Below are 23,290 nucleotides of genomic sequence, written 5' to 3'. Positions count from 1 at the left end.
GACAAAGTAAAAATTATAGACAGATGAATGGTGTAGAGTAAGACGACTCAAAGGAGCACCACATATGCTAGGTAACTATCAACTAAGCAAACCTAATGTAGAATTTAACACCATGAGGGAGTCATTAATCATAAACAATATATTAGTGTGTGTGTATATATATATGTAAACTACTTCATTTACTCACATAAAATTAATATACGAAAGTATAGATTTATGCGTAAACTTTAAGTATTTACTTCAAAAGTGCTCAATACGTAGGTAGAGCTAGTTAGTAATTTATAAAATATATATGGCGATTAAGCTACACTGAATATTTGGCGTTTCATCCACTCCAGGATTCCTCAGGCTTATGCGCGAATTCTGTGGTTGTTTATCGCTTTTATATGGTCCTCTCCTATTGAGGATTTAGTTAGCCAATCAGCTTTCTAGTATCCACCGCGCCCCTTCCTATCAGCCAATGGGCATGCATTTTATCGGACAAAGGATCTGTTTTAAAACTAGGTTAGGGTTAGTTTTGTTCTTTTTTTTGTTTTGTTTTTTTTAATTTTTTTTTTTTAAACCTAGTTTTAAAACAGATCCTTTGTCCGATAAAATGCATGCCCATTGGCTGATAGGAAGGGGCGCGGTGGATACTAGAAAGCTGATTGGCTAACTAAATCCTCAACAGAAGAGGACCATATAAAAACGATAAACGACCACAGAATTTGCGCATAAGCCTGAGGAATCATAGAGTGGATGAAACGCCGAATATTCAGTGTAGCTTAATCGCCATATATATTTTATAAATTACTATATATATATATATATATATATACACACGCACATACATTCTAGCAGAGATCTGATGTTGCCTCTGATTGAATGATGATCAAATCTTTCACACTCCCATATTTTTATTGTCATCGAAATCTGTGAAGTCGCCCATTTTTTAACTAAATCGATTGATTGTGAGCTCTAGTTGGGGACCCATTGTAGTGCATCAGGAGGAAGCTTCACATGCCTTCTCAGTGATTTAGTCCACAATAAGTTGTAACCTACATTTTACTGTAGGTAACCTACTGTTGATTTTATAAAATTATTTTCATATATAATTGATTGCATTAAAGTTTAAAATGCAGAAGTCAAGAGTAATGGTTCCATTGTGCTCTAAATCGAAAGATTCATTTCGAATGCACCTATGTCATATTAAGAAAAAAAAAAATTTTTTTATGTGATTAATAGGAATCATATGTAATTATAACATAATTCAAGTATGAATTATTGAATTATCTCCCTTTGTATCTTAACATTCTTTTTTCAAATTGTCGGACGAGACAGTCACTTATTTGATTTTTTTTTTTTTTTTTTTAAATAAAACTACTGGATCAATTTACATAATTTTTGGAATATATTTTCGTTTCACTACAAAGATTTTTCTTGTAGTTATTTTTATTTTATTTTTTATTATAGTGGGGAATTCTGGACAAGTGCCAAGTTTATTTTCAAATTAATCTAATAAAATAATATTTCAAACCTAAGTAAAGCATACTCACCTACACTTATAGAGCTGCATGGACGGATTTAAAAAGGCTAAAGGTGATCTTATCAGGGAAACCTGTTTTCCATTAATTTATCCATTTGTTTTCCTGACTCAACCATAGTTGGTGGGAATTAGGTTGTTTTTACTGATCTTGAAGAGAAAGGAAAACGGGCAGGGGCGGGGCGCGAAGTCCTGTAATAATAATAAAAAAAAATACAAAAGATCATAACACTTGTATAAGCTTTTATATGTTTGTAATGGGTTTAGGGAGAGTTGTGTGTTACCTGTGATGTTGTTAGGGATTTTGTCAGAGGTGTGACATCCTGAAAAGAGAGGTGGATGTTTTGAAGTGATTCATCTGAACAATGACGTTATGCATAGGTGGTGGTGGTGGTGGGGGTTGTCTGTGTTAGAGTGGTCAAAGTTTATTTTTGCCTATTATCTAATCGAGTGAGGTAGGTGGACGGTTGGTTGATCTGTGGATATTTTTGAAGGAAGAGGAGGAGGAGGAGAGAGTTTATTAAAGGTGTGTGTGGGGGGTATGGTTGTTCCAAAAACTTTGCTTCACTTGGTCGGTTACATGATGGCATTGCAAATTCTGATGATTGATGAGGCAACAAATAAAATTGATTTAGATGTTGATGTAACAAGCAACAAATTTTACTCTTTGGTGTTCAAAATAAAAAAATGCTTAAAATCATTTCTGCGCACATGGCTCTAGGCATGCTCTCGCCTGACTTAGTTGAAAAGAAGGAACATTTTTTTTAAGCCAGTCAGACGGATTCCTTTGAATTTATCAAATGTACCGTTTTCATTCACATTGTTTTCCCTGATATAACCGCTGACCTTCAGGTGAATCTTTTCGCACGTAATAAGTCTTCATCAAAGTAAATCCTTTTAGTCCACAGGTGTAGATTATCTGCACTTGATGACCGTATCAATTTATTAGCTTTTATTGTCTATTGCGAGGATTGAACCTTCAATTTCCAAACCATAGTGCTTACCAGATCATCTTGTCTGCAGATAATCGCTTCCTGATCTAAAATGCATAAAATATTTGGGTTTTTTTTCCCTCCTTACCCATTGAAAAACTCAATCATGTTCTGCAAAAACGAAATCAATGTTCCTCTACAAAACAATAATACCAAATATAAAAAAACTTGAAACATTACCAAAGTATGAAATAACTCGAAAAGGATTGATATGCTATAAAATAACCAACCCAATCTCCAGAACATTGTCATTTAGGATTATATCCGTTTTGTCCCTAGTCTATAACTAAAAAATAACATAATTAGCCCGTCTACCTATTTATGGCTGACTAAACAAGAACAATCTACTCCTGTGGATTAAATAAAAGGATCAGTTGAAATTCCGTATAGGTTATTAAATTTGAATCCAGGTTCTATAAAAGTTATACAATTTTATTTTTAGTTATTTTTCATAAAATTTAATGATTATTGGTAATCCATAGTTATCTATCTCTGTCCCCCCCTCTCTCTCTCTCTCTCTCTCTTTCTCTCTCTCTCTCTCTCATATATTTATTTTAGTAATTGTTTCTAAACCTGTTTTCATTTGTTTTATTAATTTATTTATTTTTTCACCTTGCCTGGCCATTTCCTTTCTGTCCAATTCCCATGTCCACCATAATCTGCTAAAACTGATTGCTGTAATGTATCACAAGTTTTGACAGCATGTGAATGCGTGCACATCATTCAGTTGCACTCTGGGGCGGGGAAACACTAAGGAGTCGGCATTCTGACCTTGTATGCATTTGTCTTACAGAAGGCTTACAATACATTCTTTGAGATATGTGTGTTACCTTTCTGAAAAATAAGTGTGTTAACTCTTACGTTAAGATTTTTGTTCCTTAGAAGCGCTGGTCGAGTTTGAATAAAATAAAATACGTATTATATACGTTTGAAGCCAAAACAACGCATTATTACAAAATAAACAGGCATTTATTTTGTTTGAAATTAATATTGAAATTCATAAATATATTTTGAAGCAAAGCTTCATCTTCAGTATGTCTTTCTTTTTCTTTTTTGCCATGTTGTTGTTGGAGCAGAGAATCAGAAAGTAAAAGCCTGTTTGTTTTTACGGTAGTTTTTTAAATTTCGGAACGGTGTGTTGGTCACGCGGGATTTACGTTAAGATTTTTGTTCCTTAGAAGCGCTGGTTGAGTTTGAATAAAATAAGTACGTATTATATACGTTAGAAGCCAAAACAATGCATTATTATAAATTAAACGGACTATTACTTTCTGATTCTCATCTCCAACAATATGGCAAAAAAAAAAAAAAAAAAAGACATGCGGAAGATGAAGCTTTGCTTCAAAATTTATTTATGAATTTTAATATAAATTTCAAACAAAATAAATGTCTGTTTATTTTGTAACAATGCGTTGTTTTGGCTTCAAACGTGTATAATACATATTTTATTGTGTTAACTCTTGTTAAGTGTGTTTCTCAACATATTTTATTAACCCTATGTACTTTATATAGTGAGCATGTATGTGAGGACAACTCTCAACCTATATACTCAATGAATTTTTTACCTAGAGACCTGAAATTTGATATATGGGGGATTCAGACCTGTGGATTTTTTAAAGTCCATTTTCATCCGGAAAAAGAGGCTGCTAAGGAGTCAAAATAGAAAAAATTGTACGTGAGGGAAGGTTGTCGGATTTTTCCTTGTTTGTCAGCTGTTTCATAAATGCGCATGCGCGGCCAGTAGTAGATGGTCTGCAACAAAAAAAAGAAAACCGCTTTTCATCAAAGGGAAATGGAATCATTTCGTCTTTTCTAGGGCGATAATTTTATCGTTCCACACTGCGTTTTGGAAAACCCTGAATGAATGTGGGTTTCTGCTGTCTCTGAATCCTGTATACGTTTTTAGTATAATAGAAACACGCGCATGCGCTTTTAAAAACGGTCGGTAAAAGGAAACTGGCATGCCTGTTTCTCCTTATTGGAGTAGTCACTAGATGGCCGGTCTGTTTTTTTTAAATAACACACCCACTACTGTTTGTCTCAATTCAAATCGGATGTTGACAGATTGATGTTACTCACATGAACCCCATCATGAGATGGGGGTGGCAGCGTTCTTTTTACTTAAACCTACTCTTGTACTTGCAGGAGAAGGGGCATAGATTTAGTGCACATCGGTGGAACCACATGTTAAGATATGAATAGATGTGAGTGTAAGAAAAAAAAAAAAAAGTCTTAGGAAGTACATGATGATGATGATGATAATGATGGTCATCAAGCAAATTAAAATAATATTTGAAGTTTGAGTGATTAATTTTGTTATATATTTTATCTACCACCGATATAAAATGAAAAATAGAAATTGTTTCTTGGGGGTGATCTCCAACCGTATAAACAGTTAAAGATTTTTATCTGATATTTTGAATTTTGTTAGAAAAATTTGCAATAAATAAATATTCTTTACTTTTTTTCTCTTTTTTTTTTTTCTTGTGTGTCTTTTCTTTTTTCGTTTCTTTTTTTTTCTTTTTCTTTTTTCTTTGTTTTTTGTTTCCTTTTTCTTTCATTGTTTCTTGTTTTTATTCTTTAACTCTCAGTATCTTTTCTTAGTTGTGTCCCCTGTCTTTTGCACACAGCAATCAATCAATAACTTCTGAAACGTTATATGAACTGGAAATTAACTCCAGATATTCTCAGTATCATTAAAAAATAAAATAAAAATAAAGACAGCAAATCAATAGTTTAAATATAATTATTCACACTTTCAATAGCATACTTGGTGGCTCAGTTAAAAGGGCACCAGATGCCAGTGGTTGATTTTCAGGCCTGAAGCTTACTATGTCTCCCCATGCCACACTAATGATTTGTGGTTGATATGCGCGTGCGCGCGCACACACACATATTTATCATTTCATAATAAGATGTATTTATTTCACACTGATAGTAGTTTATTTATATATTTATGTAGTACGTCTTTCATGTTTTTTGTTGAATAGCAGAAGTTCACTAACAACTTATCGGCAACAGATTTTTTCCTCAGAAAAAAACAAAAAAACAGTTGGGGGGGATTTTTTCCTTTGAATAAAAATGGATGTGGAAGATAAATGGTGATGAAAGCAAATGGAATTTTTTTTCAAGTCCATAAAATCATAAGAACAAAAAAAAAACTCTTATTATAGAGTATATAGGCACCCTTCCTAAAACAAAATGCAATTGAATTCAAAGCCACGAGGAGGTGTGATTTGATTTATCAGATCGTGTGTGTGTGTGTGTGTGTGTGTGTGTGTGTGTGTGTGTGTGTGCGCATAATATATAATATATATAGGTTAGATTATTTGAATTAGAAAAATGTGGATTTGCAAATTCAAATAGTATAAAAATGGAAACAAATTCAAAATTAGTCCCTTTCTGCTTGATATATAACTCTCTCTTTCTCTCTCTACACAACTACAGATTAAAAAGTATTACTATTTGATGTCATAATCCCTTTTGTTTGAGCTATTCCCATCTTTTTATTGACTGTTAATAAATACTGATAGAATAAAGTGGTTGTGTAAAATACAAGGAGGGTTCAAACAGCATAGTGAGAGAGGGGAAAAGTGATGGATAGGAACTTGGTGAGTTAATTGCAGATTGTGGCTAATTGGAACAATTAAAATGGATTTTTTTTTTTTTTCTTTCAAACATAAAATATTCCTCAGTTTTGGGATAGTTAACATGTATTTTGTGTGATTAAAATATATGGAAGAAAAAAAAAAGACTCGAGAGAAACAAACTCGGTTTTAGTATAATACTGGATATATTTCATGTACTATAATATAAATACAACTAGAATGAATATGGACCTCTGTATAGTCTGGTTTTCAACCCTGGACCTTGTATTATTTGATACTATTGCAAGTATTTATTTATTTGTTCAAATAAATTGCATTTTGGTTTATGGATATTTTGCACGAATCGTAACAAAGTAGGTAGTAATTATTTTCTGAAAACTTTGTTTGGCCAATTTAGCAAAACTCAATTTTCGCTCATTGTTTTCGAAAACTGTTTTTATTAATAATTATCTACCTTATTCGTTTTTCTTTTGTAATTTTTGGATATGTCCATTACTGAGACATGACAATCGAGTAGATACCATTTGGTTTCACTTAAAATTCAATATTTTGATGTTCTAATTTCGCTATTATAATGAAAAAGCGTAGAACATTCTCGAGACAACATGCCACAAGGAAGGAAAAAGAAAAAAAGTGTTTCTTAATCTCGATTGTATAACACTTACATTCACAACTAGTTATTTAAAAAAATGTTTTTTTTAAATATATACATATCAACATTATTTTGGCTTCTAAAACATACAAGCTTACAAACACACACACACACACACACACACACACACACACACACACACACATGAGACATGTAGTATACAGCATAATCACTTTGACACATTCGTTTCCTGCTGGATCACCAAAGTTAAGCAAAGTAAGTCAGTACTAAATGGGATTTCCAGGAGCTGTATGTGCTCTCCGTTTATCTCAGCATTGTTCCAAGTTTGCCAGAGAAGATCACAGACTATTTGACTAAGATGGGTATCAAGACAGTTCCTCACCCTCCCTATAGTCCAGACATTACTCCCTGTGACTTTTGGTTATTACCTAAGCTCAAGGAAAACCTTTGAGGCTGTCGTTATGAGATAATTGAGATGAAAGCGGCCGTGATGAGGGTCATTGACATCCAAGAGGACTTCCATGGGACTTTCCAGAAGTTGTTGGAACTGTCAAAAAAAGTTTGTTGGGTTCTGGATGATGAACGCAACAAATTTTTTTTTTTTGACACGCTCAATTATCTATTTCCCTTTTTCCTTTTCTTCTCCCCTCCCTCTCTTGCCTTGTCTTTAGAATTTTACAAATTTTTAATTGAATTTATATATTTTTTTTATTGCTTCCTCCCCTCTTTTCCCTTCTCCCTTTTCTATCTCTTATTTCCATTCTCTTGGTCTTTAATATCCACATGTAATCACAAAAAAACATATGAACGGATAATTTTTTATTTTATTGAAACAATTTGTAATGAATTTAGTTAATACACTTGAGATTGTAATAAATAAAAGAAACATATTTGGCTCTACTAACGTATTGAGCATTCTTTATCCTTTTTTTTTTTTTTACCACATATACCTTTTATATAGATATGTATTGTATATATATAACAAATGAGTCACTATTTATCAAGGCCCACAAGCCACTCTACGATAAGGGTTAATGTAGTCAACAGGGAAAATATTGCAGTTATTGTTAGTGGAAATTTGGTAAATTGGATTACTTAAGAGGATGACTCATCAAAATCTTTTTCATGTTGAACTTGAAGACCATCATAGTCAGCTGGAAAACAAGGAAACTGAAGAGTTCCACAGGCGTTCAGTTCTAAGAAAGAAGCTTTATTCATGGAATGTATATTTAGGTTTGTGCACAGATAAAGAGTGGGGGAAATTATTGATAATGGTTTCAGTTAGATGAGTGTTTTTTTGTGAAAGTTTGGCAAGAGAGGACCATAGAAAGCAGAGACAAGCTCGCAACGTCTCCTCTGTGGGAAAGGTTGCAGAGGAGAGAAAAGGGAATCTCCCACTAGGCTATGAAGTCGATTTTGAACTCTGTCAAGGCAGGATAAGAAACTTCTAGCATCTCCTGTTCAGATGTGGCAAAAGTACTCCATCCTTGGAGGTACTTGGCTCTTATACAGGTAGAGAATTGCATCAACAGTGAGATATCTACTAGAGCAGTAGAATGATCTCACCATTTTTCCAGCGACTTTGGCAATGGGTTTGATGTACATGTTCCATTTTAGATCAGGAGTAAAGGTCAGACCCAGAAGCTTGTCAAAACATGGAGCCTCTAGACTAGAACCATTTATTTAAAACGGGGATCGGAACATTGATTATGTAAAGATAGAAGCTTGGTTTTAGATGCATTAAAATTAACCAGCCACCTCTTTCCCCATTGCACCACATGCTCAAGATCAGAAGAGATAGAATCAGAGAGAACTTGGTGATTTACGGTTTTTGAAGTGTTGCCATAGATGGTAGTGTCGTCAGCATAAATGTCTATGAATGATCTTAGGATGTGGTTTGAGAGATCATTGAGGTAAATCAGGAAGAGAGTTGGGCTCAGGATGAACCCCTGTAGGACTCCAGCATTAATACTGTGAGCTTCTGATTTCTGCCCATCAATCACTACTCTTATGAACCTATCAAAGAGAAATGATTTAATAATTGAGAAGACATTTCAAGCTATACCGAAGCTGGAGATCTTGTAGAGGAGACTTATATATATATAAATAAAAATAAAATTTACTTATCCGTACGTCCAGTGTCACAAATAAACCATCATAATCGCAAACATTGAGACGAATTACCTCCCTTTATAGCTTCACCTTATCAGTTAAAAATCATTAAAACCATTTCTTCAAAAATAAAAAAATAAATAAAAGCTCTCTGTTTAGTTTCAAATTGGCTTTTCTTAAAATTTAAACAGTGCAAATGAATTGACATTTGTTCCTTTATAATTAATATAAAACATTATTAAAAAAAAAAGACTTGTGTTGAGTTTTCATTGAAAAAAATTTAAATTTTTAAAATCAATTGCTTTTAGTATTAAAAGATTAAAAACAATTTGCGAAAAAAATTGTTTTAAATTCGTTATTTGTCGTATTTTATTTTTTCATGTTATTTACTTTTCAAAAATTTTCAACTACCATGGAATTTCCACGGGTTCTGCTAGTGTTATCTAATTATTTTTAGAATGTCAAATGAGAAAATCTGCAGATAAAATCTTAAAATGTAAATCTGATGCATGTTTCAAATTCATAATAGTTTCCTGAATTAGTTTGTCATTGGCAAGTGGGAGAATCTAGCTTCTAAATTTAAAACCTTCTGGAAGAAATCATGTTTATTGGTGGATGGTGGGTGTTTGAGGTGACTGTGTCAACCTCCATTTCCTAAAAAAAACTAAAACAAAAAAAAGCAAAAACTTCCTTACATCTAATTTTAATCTAGATCAGAAATGTTTAACAAATGTGTTATTTTTATTTTTTAAGGTTGGGTTGTTTATAAAACCCAAGAATAAACTGACCCCATTTTAGAATAATGCAGTTTTTGGTCCCAGTTATGTTCGCTAGATCAGTTACACATTTTAAAAACACATTTATTTTTATTTCTTCAATATTAGGTCGGTACAAAAGTTTTTTGCCAAAAATGTGCTCTTTAATAATGAAAAACTGTATTTTTGAAAATAGCTATTCATAACAATAACGACCTTTGCTCTCTGTAACTTGATTTTTCTGTCAACGGCTTTATAGATGCCTCGCTTGTAAAATTCTTTAGGTTTTGACGTAAAACCTGAATTTAACTAGTGTTCAATCACCGCTTCTGATTGTTGACTTAAGGCCATCTAAATGTTTTTTTTTTTTTTTTTAATCCTCAAAATAATTGATAATCTGAGGGAGTTAGATTAGGAGAATATGCAAGATGGTATAATTTTCTAACCAAATTTTCCTAGATCTTTATTCAGTACTACTGTGTGAGAATGAGCATTATCATGATGGAAGATGACTCCCTTTCTGTTGACTAAAGAAGGTCGTTTTCTGGGTCAACACGCGTGAGAATATTGCAGAACAATATGAATGATGTTTTCACAATCTGAAATAATGTTTTAAATTAATCATGGTGATATATAATAACAAGATGCATAGAATAAATTATAATGGTCTAAAATGTCCCTTTCTACAAACCGGCAAAAACTTTTGTACCGACCTAATATCTTCAATGCGGATCATAGCTGTGGAGTCGGTAGTCCAAATGTTTGACTTTGACTCCGATTCCAGAAATTTTTAACTTTTTTTTTTTTTTTTTTTTTTTTTTTTTTTAAATGGACACATTCTGTTCTAAGTTCTAGCAATCCGGAGGTTGATAGCTTAATCCTTACTACAAATGATAATAACTAAGAATAGCAACACTTCTATGAAGCCATGGCTAACAGGACAAGAACAATTTATCTCTATGGAGTAAATAAATTCTCTATAAATCCGTAAGTTCGAAAAAAGAAGATCGGCCGTTACATTGACCTAAACATTGTGAAAATAATTAAGCTTTGAATCATCACCATAGATTCATGGTAGTGTCATGGATCTGCCTCCTTTGAGAAAGTTTCTAGGGAATATTTAATACACAAGTGATTCCCAATTTGCATGTTTATCTCTGTCAGATGAAATGGTTGTTGTGTTGTTAGTTTTTGCACAGGGCAAACGTTATTGCCCCCCCCCCACCCACCTCTAAATTCTATAATTTACTCTTTTTTTTCTTTTTTCACGTTAATCTAATCGATTACAAACTTTCAGATTAAAATAAACAATTTTGAAAAAAAAAAAAAAGTTTTTTTATGACTTTCAGCGTCAAGGATCAGTTGTCAGTTATAACGTTCTACTAAATTGAACATCCACTTTGTTGCCATCTCTCTCACGTGACCGGTGAATATTCCCTTTTAAAAAGGGGGTTAGGAAGGGAATTTCCTTAACCCCTTCCTCTTTCTTATCTATCATCTATTTCAACCACGATGTCTTGTTTGAACGAATCCCAACTATAAGAAATTTGAAAAAAAAAAAAAAAAAAAATTTTTTTTTTTTTTTTTTAAAGAATTTGGTAAAAAATTAAAATGGTCACTCTAAAAATAAATCATTTGCAAAATTTTACAGGAAATAATATTACATAATGCACAGATAAAACTTGTTGTGGCAAGCAACAAGCGGTGTTCTTGTGGACATACCATATCTCTAATAGACATGTTCAGCTTTCAAAAATGACAAGTTATAATCCAAATAACGTGTGTGTGTGTGTGTGTGTGTGTGTGTGTGTGTGTGTGTGTGTGTGTAATATAATTTTGTATTCAGTTTTTTGTTTGAATTAAATATTTTTTGGAATTTTTTTCCTGATGCTAAAATAAGACATTTTGATTGTATATTAAAATTTTTTGATTTGTAAATTTTTTTTTAAACGAAATATATATACAGGGTGTCCACAAAGTCTGGCTACATTATGTAGCCAGACTTTGTGGGCACCGTGTAGATTATGCAGCCAGACTTTGTGGACACCCTGTGTGTGTGTGTGTGTGTGTATATATATATATATATATATATATATATATATATATATATATATATATAAAGACATTACTGTGATATTCATTTCAGCATACTCAAAAACCTATAAAAGTTGTCATCGAGTTGGAAAGAAAGTAAAAATGTACCCTAACCCTTTTTAAGATGGGGATATTCATGTGAGAGGTGGCCACAAGTAGAACGTTATAATTAAAAACTGCCCCCCCCCCCGACAACAAGTCATAAAAAACCTAGTGAAAAATGATACTCAAGATGAGAATAGTAGTCCGAAGAATTTAAATAATACGAACGTCTTTTTTGTTTAACATTCGGTGTCATTAGTTTTAGTGTTTAGCTGCGAATTCTCATTCCAAGCTCTCATACCTACACACACACACACACACACACACACACACACACACACACACACACACATTCTTTATGTAAATACAGTCATAACTTGCTACGATGTGCACACCGTTTCAAACATATGATTTCATCAGGCAAGAAAAATTAAAATATAAAAATTAAGTGTTTAATAGACTCTCCACTTCAAACTGTGGCTAAAGTTTATTCAATGCCTTAGTTGCTTGCAGAACATGTTTAATCAGCACTTGTATAGGGCCCTTCTCGTGTGTAACTATAATATTACCATTCTTCTCTACCCATTTATTTGGTTACAGTTGCTACTATTACAGGTGTAGGTGAGTGCAATTTTGTATGCCTCTATGAATGGGTTTCTATATAACTTCCATGTAAAGGTATTTGACAGCCTTTCTACTTTATTTTTTTATGGAAATCGCTCCAGACAAGGCACGAAGCCACTTGATGTAAGGAGCTAAAAAATACTATTTCAAGTTAAAAAAAAAAAAAAAAAATATGAATTCCGATTCAGAAAACAGCAATTCTTCTCCTTTTGTCAGAAATGCGAGCACTAAAGGACAAAATTATGTTATGAAACTGCCGAAAGTAACTTATTTCAAATGGTAGCAAAGTTTTATTCCATCCAACAAAAAATGACAAACGCATGCCTTGGTTGTTTAATCGACATTTGTAGGAAGCCTTTCTTGTGCATAACTTTAATATCTACTACTCTGCTTTCCCTCCCCTCCGTGTAAAGACCAGCAAATATGTTACTTTTTTTTTTCTTAAGCTCCTTATCAGTAAGCAATCTGTCAAAGTTGTCGTCAGTGTGTATTGTTTGTGGTCATGCATAACTGAAGTTGTGTAATGTTTTTGTGAAGGTGAAATATTTTAAAAATTTATTGATATTTGTTTGCAAACAAATAAAATCAGTTGTTGTTTTTTTTTTATTTTTGTTTTTTTTAATTAAAAAAAACCCCCTCATTTTTTTAATATCTACGATGAGGTGAAACAAGTATTTGGACAAAACAAGAACAAAATAGTAAAATAAAACTTTCACATTACTAAAAATACATAGAAATGAGAGAAACTAAAAAATTTTAAGAGAATAAACAGCTATTAAACATTTCCTAAAATAGTGAAACAAATGCAAAAAAAATATTTAATTGAGCCTCCTTTAGCACGAATCACTTTCTGTCAAACGATTGTCATAGTTTTTCACAAGGTCTTGAACAAATGCCTAACGGAATTTTTTCCCATTTTTTTTTTTTTTTTTTGGCTATAGACTTTAATTGGTGGATGTTTGAGGGGCATCTTGTTCTAATCTCTCTTCAAAATCAGCCACAAATTTTCAATGGGATTCAAGTCTGGTGATTGGCTAGGTCATTGCAAACATGAATTCCTTTATCTTCGAACCATTTTCTGAGTTGCCATTGCTGTATGTTTCAGACCATTGTCTTGTTGGAACCGCCAATCACTAGCCAATCCCATTTTCTTCACAGACCTTTGCAAGTTATTCTCCAAAATATTCCTGTATTTGGCTCCATTCATCTTTCTTTCGATTATTTCTAGTGTTCCAATCCTGCATAAAAAAAAAGCAAATCATAATTTTTCCTTCTCCATGCTTCACAGTAGGGATAGTGTTCTTCATATCATATGCAGAACCGTCTACACGCCAGACATAGCTTGCATTGTTATTGCCAAATAGCTCAATTTTGGTCTCATCCGACCATACCACATGATCAAAAAAGTGGTATTCTCATTGATATACTATTTGGCATACTCTTGTCTTGATTTAGAGTGAACTGTCTTCAGTAAAGGAGTCTTGTGAGGTCTACAAGGCTTGAGACTTTCTCTGTGCAGTTCTTTCTGATGGTAGTCTTGCAGACGTTGGTACCTGTCCTGCTGAGTTTTTTCTTTTGCAGTTCTTTATGGGTCATAAAAGGATCATTTTGAACAGTTCGCAAGGTTTTTCACCTTTCTGAAATTTTCCGAGGAGCTCCCAACTGTGGTATGTTTTTTTTCACTTAACAATGTACCCTACAGTACTAACAGGAACATTCTTAGTTTGTGCTATACATCGGTAGCTTTTATTATCTCTATGTGCTGAAATAATACAGTCCTTAACGGACTGTTAGAGTTCTTTTTGCTTGGCCATGTTGCAATGTTTTCTGAGAGAGATCTGGGCAGAGAATGACTGTTCACTGAATATCGAACTATACCTTTTAGAATGATCTGAAATGCAAAAAAAAAAAAAAAATGAAAACTTGATGTTTAATAATGAAAAACAGAAGGCTGTTGAAAAACTTGTTTTGCTATCTATTTTAGGAAATGTTTAATAACTGTTTATTTTCTCTGAAAAAAAATTAGTTTCTCTCATTTCTATGTATTTGAGTAATATGAAAGTTTTATTTTATTATTTTGTTTGATATCATTTGTACCAAATTGCTGAAAAATACGCATTTTTATTTTGTCCAAAGACTTGTTTCACTTCACCATATATATATATATATATATATATATATATATATACACACACACACACACACACACACACACACACACACACACACACACAGCCTTTATTTATTTTATTTTTATTATTGTAGAACCTTTTATCCAAATTGTTTGTTTAGTATCACCTGGGTTGCCTTTCATGAATATATGTAGATTTCTTATCTTATGTTTTTCATATCTGTATGAACAGAATGCAAACGATATTTAGTTGGCAAGGGTTTTTTTTTTTTTTGTTTTTGTTTTTTGTTGGCAAATGTAAGATTAAAAAATGCAAGGCATGTTTATCTTAAATTTCAAAGCATGATCGTTACAGTGGCTAAATGCTTACGAGACCAGGGCTCCATATATATGGATTTGGAGTCCAAATCGTTCAACCGTCATATGGTTACATAATTTACTACTGACGAGTGTGAAATAAAAACCGGATACACTTATGTCTATAGATAAAAATATTAATAATTATACATGCTTATATATTTATTTATATACTAGCAGTTGTAAGACACTTTTAAATACATTTTAATTCATGCAGATTGCATATTTATTCTTATAGAGACAATTCTCCATCGATTATTAAACCTAATATATAGTAGTGAAATCAAAACATATATATATATATATATATATATATATATATATATATATATGACTTAGGTGCCATCAACGAGAATCAAAACCAAAACGTACAACTCTCCACCCTCATTCCTTAGTCTCTGAGCTACACCTATATGCACATATAAATTCATCTGTTATCTCTCTTTTAAAAGATGGTATCGCCTTATCGTTGTAGACAACATGCAAGCAAACATGAAACAGAGTTTTATAATTATATAAATGCATTACAGAAGATCAGAAAAACATTGGTACTGCTTGTTTTAAATCCAGAGAAAAAGGGACAATCTCTGGTCGCCTATGTCAAGACTTGCTTTAGCTTCTTTTTATATCTGTGTTTCCTAAAAAGGGAGACACCATTTCCGGGGAGACGGATATAAACAGAGGCTGAAGAGTCAGAAAGAGGCGACCCGAGATTATTTGTCCCTTTGTTCTGGATTTGAAACCGACGGTACTAATGTTTTTCTGATCTTCAGTAACACACATAAAAATGAATATTACACTCTTTATTTTAAAATTTCAGTACTCTGCTGGAGTTCTCTCCCACTAATCTTATATAGGAACACTTATATATATAAATAAAATAATAGATGTATGTGTGTGTGTTTGTGTGCAAATATGTAAACGATAAACTCTTAAAGTACTGGTCACATAACATTGAAATTAATAGTAAAAAGTCATGATACACCAAGGATGGTTTATAACGAGTAAAATCTTTGAATGAATAACACATACAGAAATATGTTGGCAAGTTTGAAATGCAAAATGGTCATTTCAGCTTACTGACATATTTGTATTAGTTTGCACATGCGTAAACTGATCATAGCTAAAAGTGGTTTAATTTTAAAACTTTCTTATCTGTCGGGATAGCTCAAACGGTAGGGAACGCAGCTGGAGTACTAAATGTGTTGGTTTCAATTTTAGCTGATGACAGCAAAGTCATTTTTTTTCTTTACTTTTGAAATCAGTACTATATATTAGGTACAATATAATATTCAATCGAGAATTGGCTCTGTAATAATGAATATGAACTCTGCATGAATTGAAATATATTTAAGCATATTTTATAATTAGCAAGATCGAGACCCTCCCCCTTATTAGTGTTTATCTATATATATATATATATATATATATATATATATATAAATTCAGGCAATAGGAATGAAAAGTTCACCCAATAAAAGCAAGTGTAAATTTAAAACTAATATAAATAGTTATATAGTAATCCCAACCATATAAAAAAGCTCAATACAAACACAATAGGAAGTAGAGCTTGTCATAATGAAAAGAAAGGAAGACTATAAATTAAAATTTACAAGGAAAATTATTGTTTAACAGAATACTCAAAAAACAATATTTAAGATATTCTGCATATCTTAAATATTTTTGGAGTATTCTGTCGAACAATTTTCCTTGTAAATTTTAATTATCTAATATATATATATATATATATATATATATATATATATATATTCATTCCAGCAAGACATGCAGACGGAGTCCATTGGATTCCTGTGGATCTGATAGATGGACTTTTAACTAATCTACGGGAGTTAATTAAATCAATGAATTCGATTAGTTAGCTTGCTAGGGTAAACACTACTTAGATATAAAGACAATTGCAAACCATACACCCATGTAATTAACCTGATGATTTTCCTTGGGAATGAAATGTGAATGTTTCTGAGTAGCTTACTTGTCATCAATGTATTCTCATACAAATTATCATTTTTTTTAAAATTTTATTTGTGTTGCTTTCATGAAAACTTAAAAACTTTGCATTAAATTTCATTTTGGTATATGGTTTACATTTAACCACAGTACACTGACAATCTGAGTTTTCTTGTTCACTATTTGAATGTGCTATAATTCATTAACAAACACATGTTAGCTTTTCTTTGCTTCGAAATTGTCATTGACATGACTCATCTGTCAGATTTATTATAAATTTTGCAATAACTATTTAAAGCATCATTTTGCTTGATTCCCATATATATATATATATATATATATATATATACTAGCAAAAATACCTGTCGTTGACTGGGTTCAAAAACAACCTACAGAAAATGGACTCTGATTTATGAAAGTACTAGCGAGGGGTACCCGGCGTTGCCCTGGTATTTGGAGGTGTGTGTGGAAACTCTGGGGGTGGGGTGTGTTAAAAAAAAAAAGTAAGTATGAGGATCAAACCCGAACTGTTGAGGAAAAGTTGTAAATTAAAGCGTGAAAAAAAAAAAAAAAGTGCAACGTTAACGATTGCCCCACCGCGAGATGCTAACGGAAACACGTTTGAATTTATTTAATTATTTGGATTTGGTAGGTGCCCATTTTAAGGAGTTAATGAGGTCAAGTTTGATTGCGGGATAGTATCATTTACTGCGGGAACGCTTTCCAAGATGTTATAGGAAAAAGACTAACCCACATGCGGCGAGCGACAAATGTTGAATATTTATCTTCCCGAAATCGAGCAAATTAAATAGACAGGCGAGCTTCGTTGTTAAGTGTGAGATATTACGATTTATGTGATATAAAAAGTTTTAAAAAGTTGTGAAGCGAGCGACCGCTTCTCTGAAAAAAGCCTTTTGTAGACATACAGAAAAAGCGAACACACACATATACATACATACATTTTCGCTTTCATATTTATAGATGATAAGTTATGAAAAGGAAGAGTTGTAAAGAGATAGCTTCGAATTTGGGGGTATTAAAACCAAAGCAAAATATGATGAAAGTAAAAATAAAATAGATAACCCCCATAATTTATTATACCATACCTGTTCACACTGAAACACTTATCACAATATTCTGTAGATCTATATTAAAAAATCTTGTTAAACTTTGTGACATATTTCCATTCTATGGAGGTCAGGCCCGAACGAACACCCCATAATTTTATTATATCATATTTCTTCAAACTGAAACATAATAATCAAAGTATACTTACGCAAATAGATATGAAAAGTCTTTATTAAAGTTTGTGCCTATTTCCATTCTATGGAGGCCAGGCGCGAATGTAGACCCCACAATTTTATTATACCATCCCTATTTAAGTTAAGTATACTTTGATAAGTATGTTTTATGTACATCTATATCAAAAACACTTGTAAACGTTTTTTTTTTTTTAAATTTTTTATTTCCATACTTTGTGGACCAGGCGCGAACGCAGACCCTACAATTTTAATGAACCACCGTTCTGCCAGATCAAACATACGCATTCCTGTGTCTCTATACATCTTCTATCATTATATGTAATCAGTTTTTTAAAATACTCAACCATATAGGAGCCTATTCGTGACCGGACACACACATTCAGCTTCATGTTATAGATATATGTACAATGTATATTATATATATATATATATATATATATATATATATATGTGATGGATACTCTGTCAATTTTAAAGTATGAGATTCTCTATGACTAAGTTGTTTGGAAATCAACACAAATGAATTGTTTATAATATTGAAGGTTTGGTATAGAACCAACCACACGTTTTGATACAACTGCTAATCTTTGTCGGTGCAATGGCTGCCACAAAACAGAGCAGGCAGTAGAATTCAGATTTTTACATCAGTTTTCCTTCTATTAGATGCATGTCTTAAAGACTGAAGGTATATTTCTCCTAGTGGATTAAAATCGCCAGTAGATACACACTGGGAAATTTGTACGTTCTAGCGCAGTATATGCCGTGACTAGTATTCTGAAATGGTCACCCATCTGGTACTGGGCAGGTTCATTGTTACTTAACTTTGGTGATGTGGCCAAAACTGGTGTGTTAACTCTATATATATATATATATATATATATATATATATATATATATATATATATAGACAATGTTATTTAATTGTTTTTTCAGATTCACTTTGAAAATATTGGTGCTGAGGACATTGTTGATGGAAATCACCGCCTGATTTTGGGTCTTATTTGGACCATTATTCTGCGATTCCAAATTCAAGAGATATGTGAATATATGGTAAGTATACAGGATTATAACATTCACAAACTGCAACCCCATACCCCCTTTTCTTAAAAAAAAAAAAAAAAAAAAAATGGTCCATCTATTGGCGACCTGTAATGCTATCGTATGAAATCCTGGTGGTTGATCTATTCTTCCATTTGTTTTTGCCTTTACCTCAGCTATATGGGAGGTCAGAGAGATCTGATCAATCGGTTGGCCATGGTATGCTTTATTATCTGTAAGTTTATCCCCAACTGTATCTATTTAATCTTATTTTTAAAAAATAAAAACGTATTTCTCTTTTTTTCTCCACAGCTAAATAATAGAAAGTGGTGATTAAGAGTCAGTCATGTTGAAAATGAAGATTACCAATGCTAAAGATTAAGGTTTTCAAAATGTAATGTTTTCTGGAAGCTTTTTTTTTTCTCTAGTGGTGTTTCCTTTCTCAGAATTTTCTTCTAAAAATAATATTCCAATTTTCAAATTCTCACTGTAAAATTTCTTTCTTAGAGCCATGTCTTCTGATGACCCTAACCCTAAACCTCACTTGATTCAGCATTAAATGACCTGAAAAAGGTTGATATGCCAGAAAACACTAAAATAAACAAATTACTTCCCTTTGATATCACAAATATGCATTGAAAACATTATGGTCATGCTAAGAGCAGAAGAAACAATTATTTTACAAAATATAATTTGATACAAAAAATTTGTAAGAGATTTTTTTTTACATAATTTAGATAGCGTTCTGTTACATTATAACACTATAATAAATAGCCGGACCTAGAGATTCAAATCACGGTCCTAGATACTGAAGCCTGAGGCTCTACCCCTAAACCAAAACCTGTGAGTTTTTTGGGTTTTTTTTACACATGGAGTTCACTACTTATCAAGGCCCAATGGCCACTCAGGGATAAGGGTTATTGTGTGTACAGTAATCAAAGGGATGGTGTAGCAATAGTATTGGTAAGGTGTCATTACTTGGGGGGAGCGGTTCATCAGGAATTTGTTTGTGTTGGACTTGAAGACATCCAGGTTGAAGTCTGGAGGGAAACAGGCAAGCGGAACAGAGTTCCACAGGCGTGCAGTTCTAGGAAAGAAACTTTGTTCATAGTATCTACGTTTGGATTTAGGCACAGATAGGGAGTGGGGAAAATTATTGATGGTGGTTTCAGCTAGTCGGGTATTTTTTGAGAAAAATTGGCAAGGGGGGACCAGAGAATGGAGCTCAGACGAGCACCTGCCATGGAAATAACGATGGAACAATGACAGGCTCGCTACGTCTCTTCTGTGGGAAAGAGGTTGCAGGGTAGAGAAAAGGGCATCCCCAACCAAGCCACGGAGTCTATTTTGTACTCCGTCAAGGCAGGATAGGCTGTTTTTTGCAGCCCCCGCCCAGATGTGGCAGCAGTACTCCATCTTTGGACGTACTTGGCTCTTATATAGATAGAGAATTACATCATTTTCCCAGCGACCTTGGCCACAGACTTGATGTATGTGTTCCATTTAAGATCAGGTGTAAAGGTTAAACCCAGGAGCTTATCAAATCCTGGGGCCTCCCTTAGACGAGAGCCATCCATTTCAATTGATGCCAGATGGGGATCAGAGCGTTTATGATGTAGAGATAGGAGCTTGGTCTTAGATGCATTAAAGGTAACCAGCCACCTCTTTCCCCACTGTACCACGCGCTCAAGATCAGAGGAGAGAGAATCAGAGAGAACATCATCGTTTAGGGCCTTTGATGTGTTGCCATAGATGGTCGTGTCATCAGCAGATGTCAACGAAAGATTTTAGTATGTGTTTTGGGAGATCATTGATGTAGATCAGGAAGAGAGTTGGGCCCAGTATGGACCCCTGAGGGACTCCAGCATTAATACTGTGGGCCTCTGATTTCTGCCCATCAACAACTACTCTTATGAGTCTATCTGAGAGAAATGACTTAATGATAGAGAAAACATTTCCAGTTATGCCGTAGCTGGAAATCTTGTGTAGTAGGCCTTTATGTCAAACGTTATCAAAGGCCTTTGATATGTTGAGAGCGATTGCCTTAGAAATGAAGCCTTTGTCAAGAGATTCGCTAATCCTATGAGATATAACCGTCAGCATATCTGCTGTAGATCTAGCAGAGCGGAAACCATATTGCGTGTCGCTAAGAAGGTTATTTCTGCTGAGGTGGTTGACTACTTCTCTATTTATTGTGGATTCCAGCTACTTACTCATGACACACAGAAGACTTATTGGTCTGTACTGAGAGGGGGGTGACTTATCACCTGAATTCTTAAATACACTTCACTCCAAACAAAGCACTTAGTCGTGAAGGGGTACTATTTGGGACCAGACTTGCCAGGATACTATTTATGGAAGTGGGCAGTGAGATTTCTGTTCACATTACACTAGCATTTCTTAAGTGAATTCCATAAAGTAGCAGTCCGAGGGGAATAGGCTATTCAAGTAGAAGGCTTTGTGGCATCTAGGAATCTCTACAGTGTAGGGGTGGTATTTTACTGCTTGTCGGGTTTGTTGAGGGTATTGTCGTCGAGGGGGTACTAATGCTAGGAGTTTGTCAGAGCATTTGCCATTGAAATACTTGTAAAACAGGCACAAAAATGCCACATTTTGGTGATGGGACAGAGGTTGGAGTTTAGTTGATAGTTCACGACCTATTCAGTAGGCTACCCTTTTTTGAACCCTGTTTAGGAGCAAGAGACTAGTGGCAGATGCACCATCCCAGATATGGTAATAATACTTCATTTGGTTGAATGTAGCGATTTTATGGACGTCTTTCACTTTATTTTATTTGTGATGTTTTATATGAATTCAACTATTTATAAAGAAAAGCATTTTATTTAAATGCTATGTTGGAATAACTTTTTCCATTTGGTGTGGTGTCTCTGTATATGTAAGTGAAATTATATAAACAGCATAAAAACCTATGAGGGTTCAACAGTTCGACGATGTTACTACTCTTGAGAAAAGTCCAACCCCTGCGAAGACGAATTTTGATGTTTATACAATTTCACTTATAATAGCTCTACCTATTTAGCACTTTTGAAAAAAATATTCGTACAGGGTTGAACGATAAGTGTCACCCTACAGCTTTATTTTAAAACTTTTATCGAAAAAGTCAATTCAGGTAACTTGATTATGTAGAGCTAATATCTGTTCAGTGTAGCCGCTTCAGCCTCAATTACCACCTTGGTACGGGTCCAGAACTGGCAGCATGCCTTTTTCACAAGCACTGGTGAGAGCTTGGTGGATGACAGCGATTAGGCTGGCTTTATTGTTGTGGGAGGTCATGTTGGTGACGTATTACCAAATGAAGTAGTTCAGGTTGGGGAAGGAAGAGGGGGGCCAATAAGAGAAGGGTACAAAGTCGTTGCACTCTTTCTGAAGTCAAGCCTGGGGTTTTTTGGACTTGTGGGCAGGTGCCGAGTCCTACTGCCACACCCAGTATCTGCCCGCGACCACCTGATTGCACCAGGGGATCACCACACTCTTCAGATACACTTTGGTCTTGACTTTTAAACTGACTTCGAAGATGTGAGGTGGCATGATGTGGCCCTCACTTGAAATCACACCAAAGACTATAACCATGGCTGGAAACTTTATTTTCATCACCTTGGGCACATCCCTGTTATTTATGGTAATCCAGCAATGCATTTTGAGGGTGCTGGCAATGGACCTGTTGTCATAACTTGGAGCGGTAGAGAGCAAGAGTTGTACAGCGGAGCATCTTTGATTTCACTTGTTGAACATTGTGTCACTTTCAGATATGATAGAAGGCTCTTATCGCTCTTAGGATTTGTACACAACTGGTCAACTAGTAGGTGATCTGCAAAAAAAAAAAAAAACTTTTTTTTATCAAACGGAAATTGAACCATGTTGTCTTTTCTAGGATGACAATTTTATCCTTCCACCCTGTATCCGTGTTCCCAAACTCTAGAAAATACCCTAATCTGTGACACTGTCCACTGATCTTTGCGATCTCAGCTGCAAACATTCTTGGCAAGGTCACAGGTCACACTTATTTGAATATTTTAATTTCAGGAACATTTATATTTGCATTTCTCACTATATTTATGTATTTATTTGCTTCTCTACGAAAGCAAAATGTGACACAAGGTCGTTTTTAATGTGGGGTTAAACCAGCTCCCCTAAAACAAGGGTAAAAAGGG

At 33.7% G+C, this 23,290-nt stretch overlaps 1 protein-coding gene across 3 annotated transcripts in view; it reads left to right on the top strand.

Moving 5' to 3' along the window:
- Positions 1 to 23,290, top strand: part of LOC145263789 (spectrin beta chain-like) — a 532,547-nt gene that overhangs the window by 181,180 nt on the left and 328,077 nt on the right. For all 3 annotated transcript variants that reach the window (XM_080120846.1, XM_080120847.1, XM_080120845.1), the window contains exon 4: positions 19,014 to 19,130. In XM_080120846.1, the coding sequence (XP_079976972.1) occupies positions 19,014 to 19,130 (117 nt within the window). The remainder of the gene's footprint in view (positions 1 to 19,013; positions 19,131 to 23,290) is intronic.

The sequence above is a fragment of the Euprymna scolopes genome, chromosome 39 (assembly GCF_053919585.1).
Source record: "Euprymna scolopes isolate OS-2025 chromosome 39, ASM5391958v1, whole genome shotgun sequence".
Lineage (NCBI taxonomy): Eukaryota > Metazoa > Mollusca > Cephalopoda > Sepiida > Sepiolidae > Euprymna > Euprymna scolopes.
The sequence above is the reverse complement of the archived record's forward strand: the minus strand, read 5'-3'. Positions and strand labels throughout refer to the sequence as shown.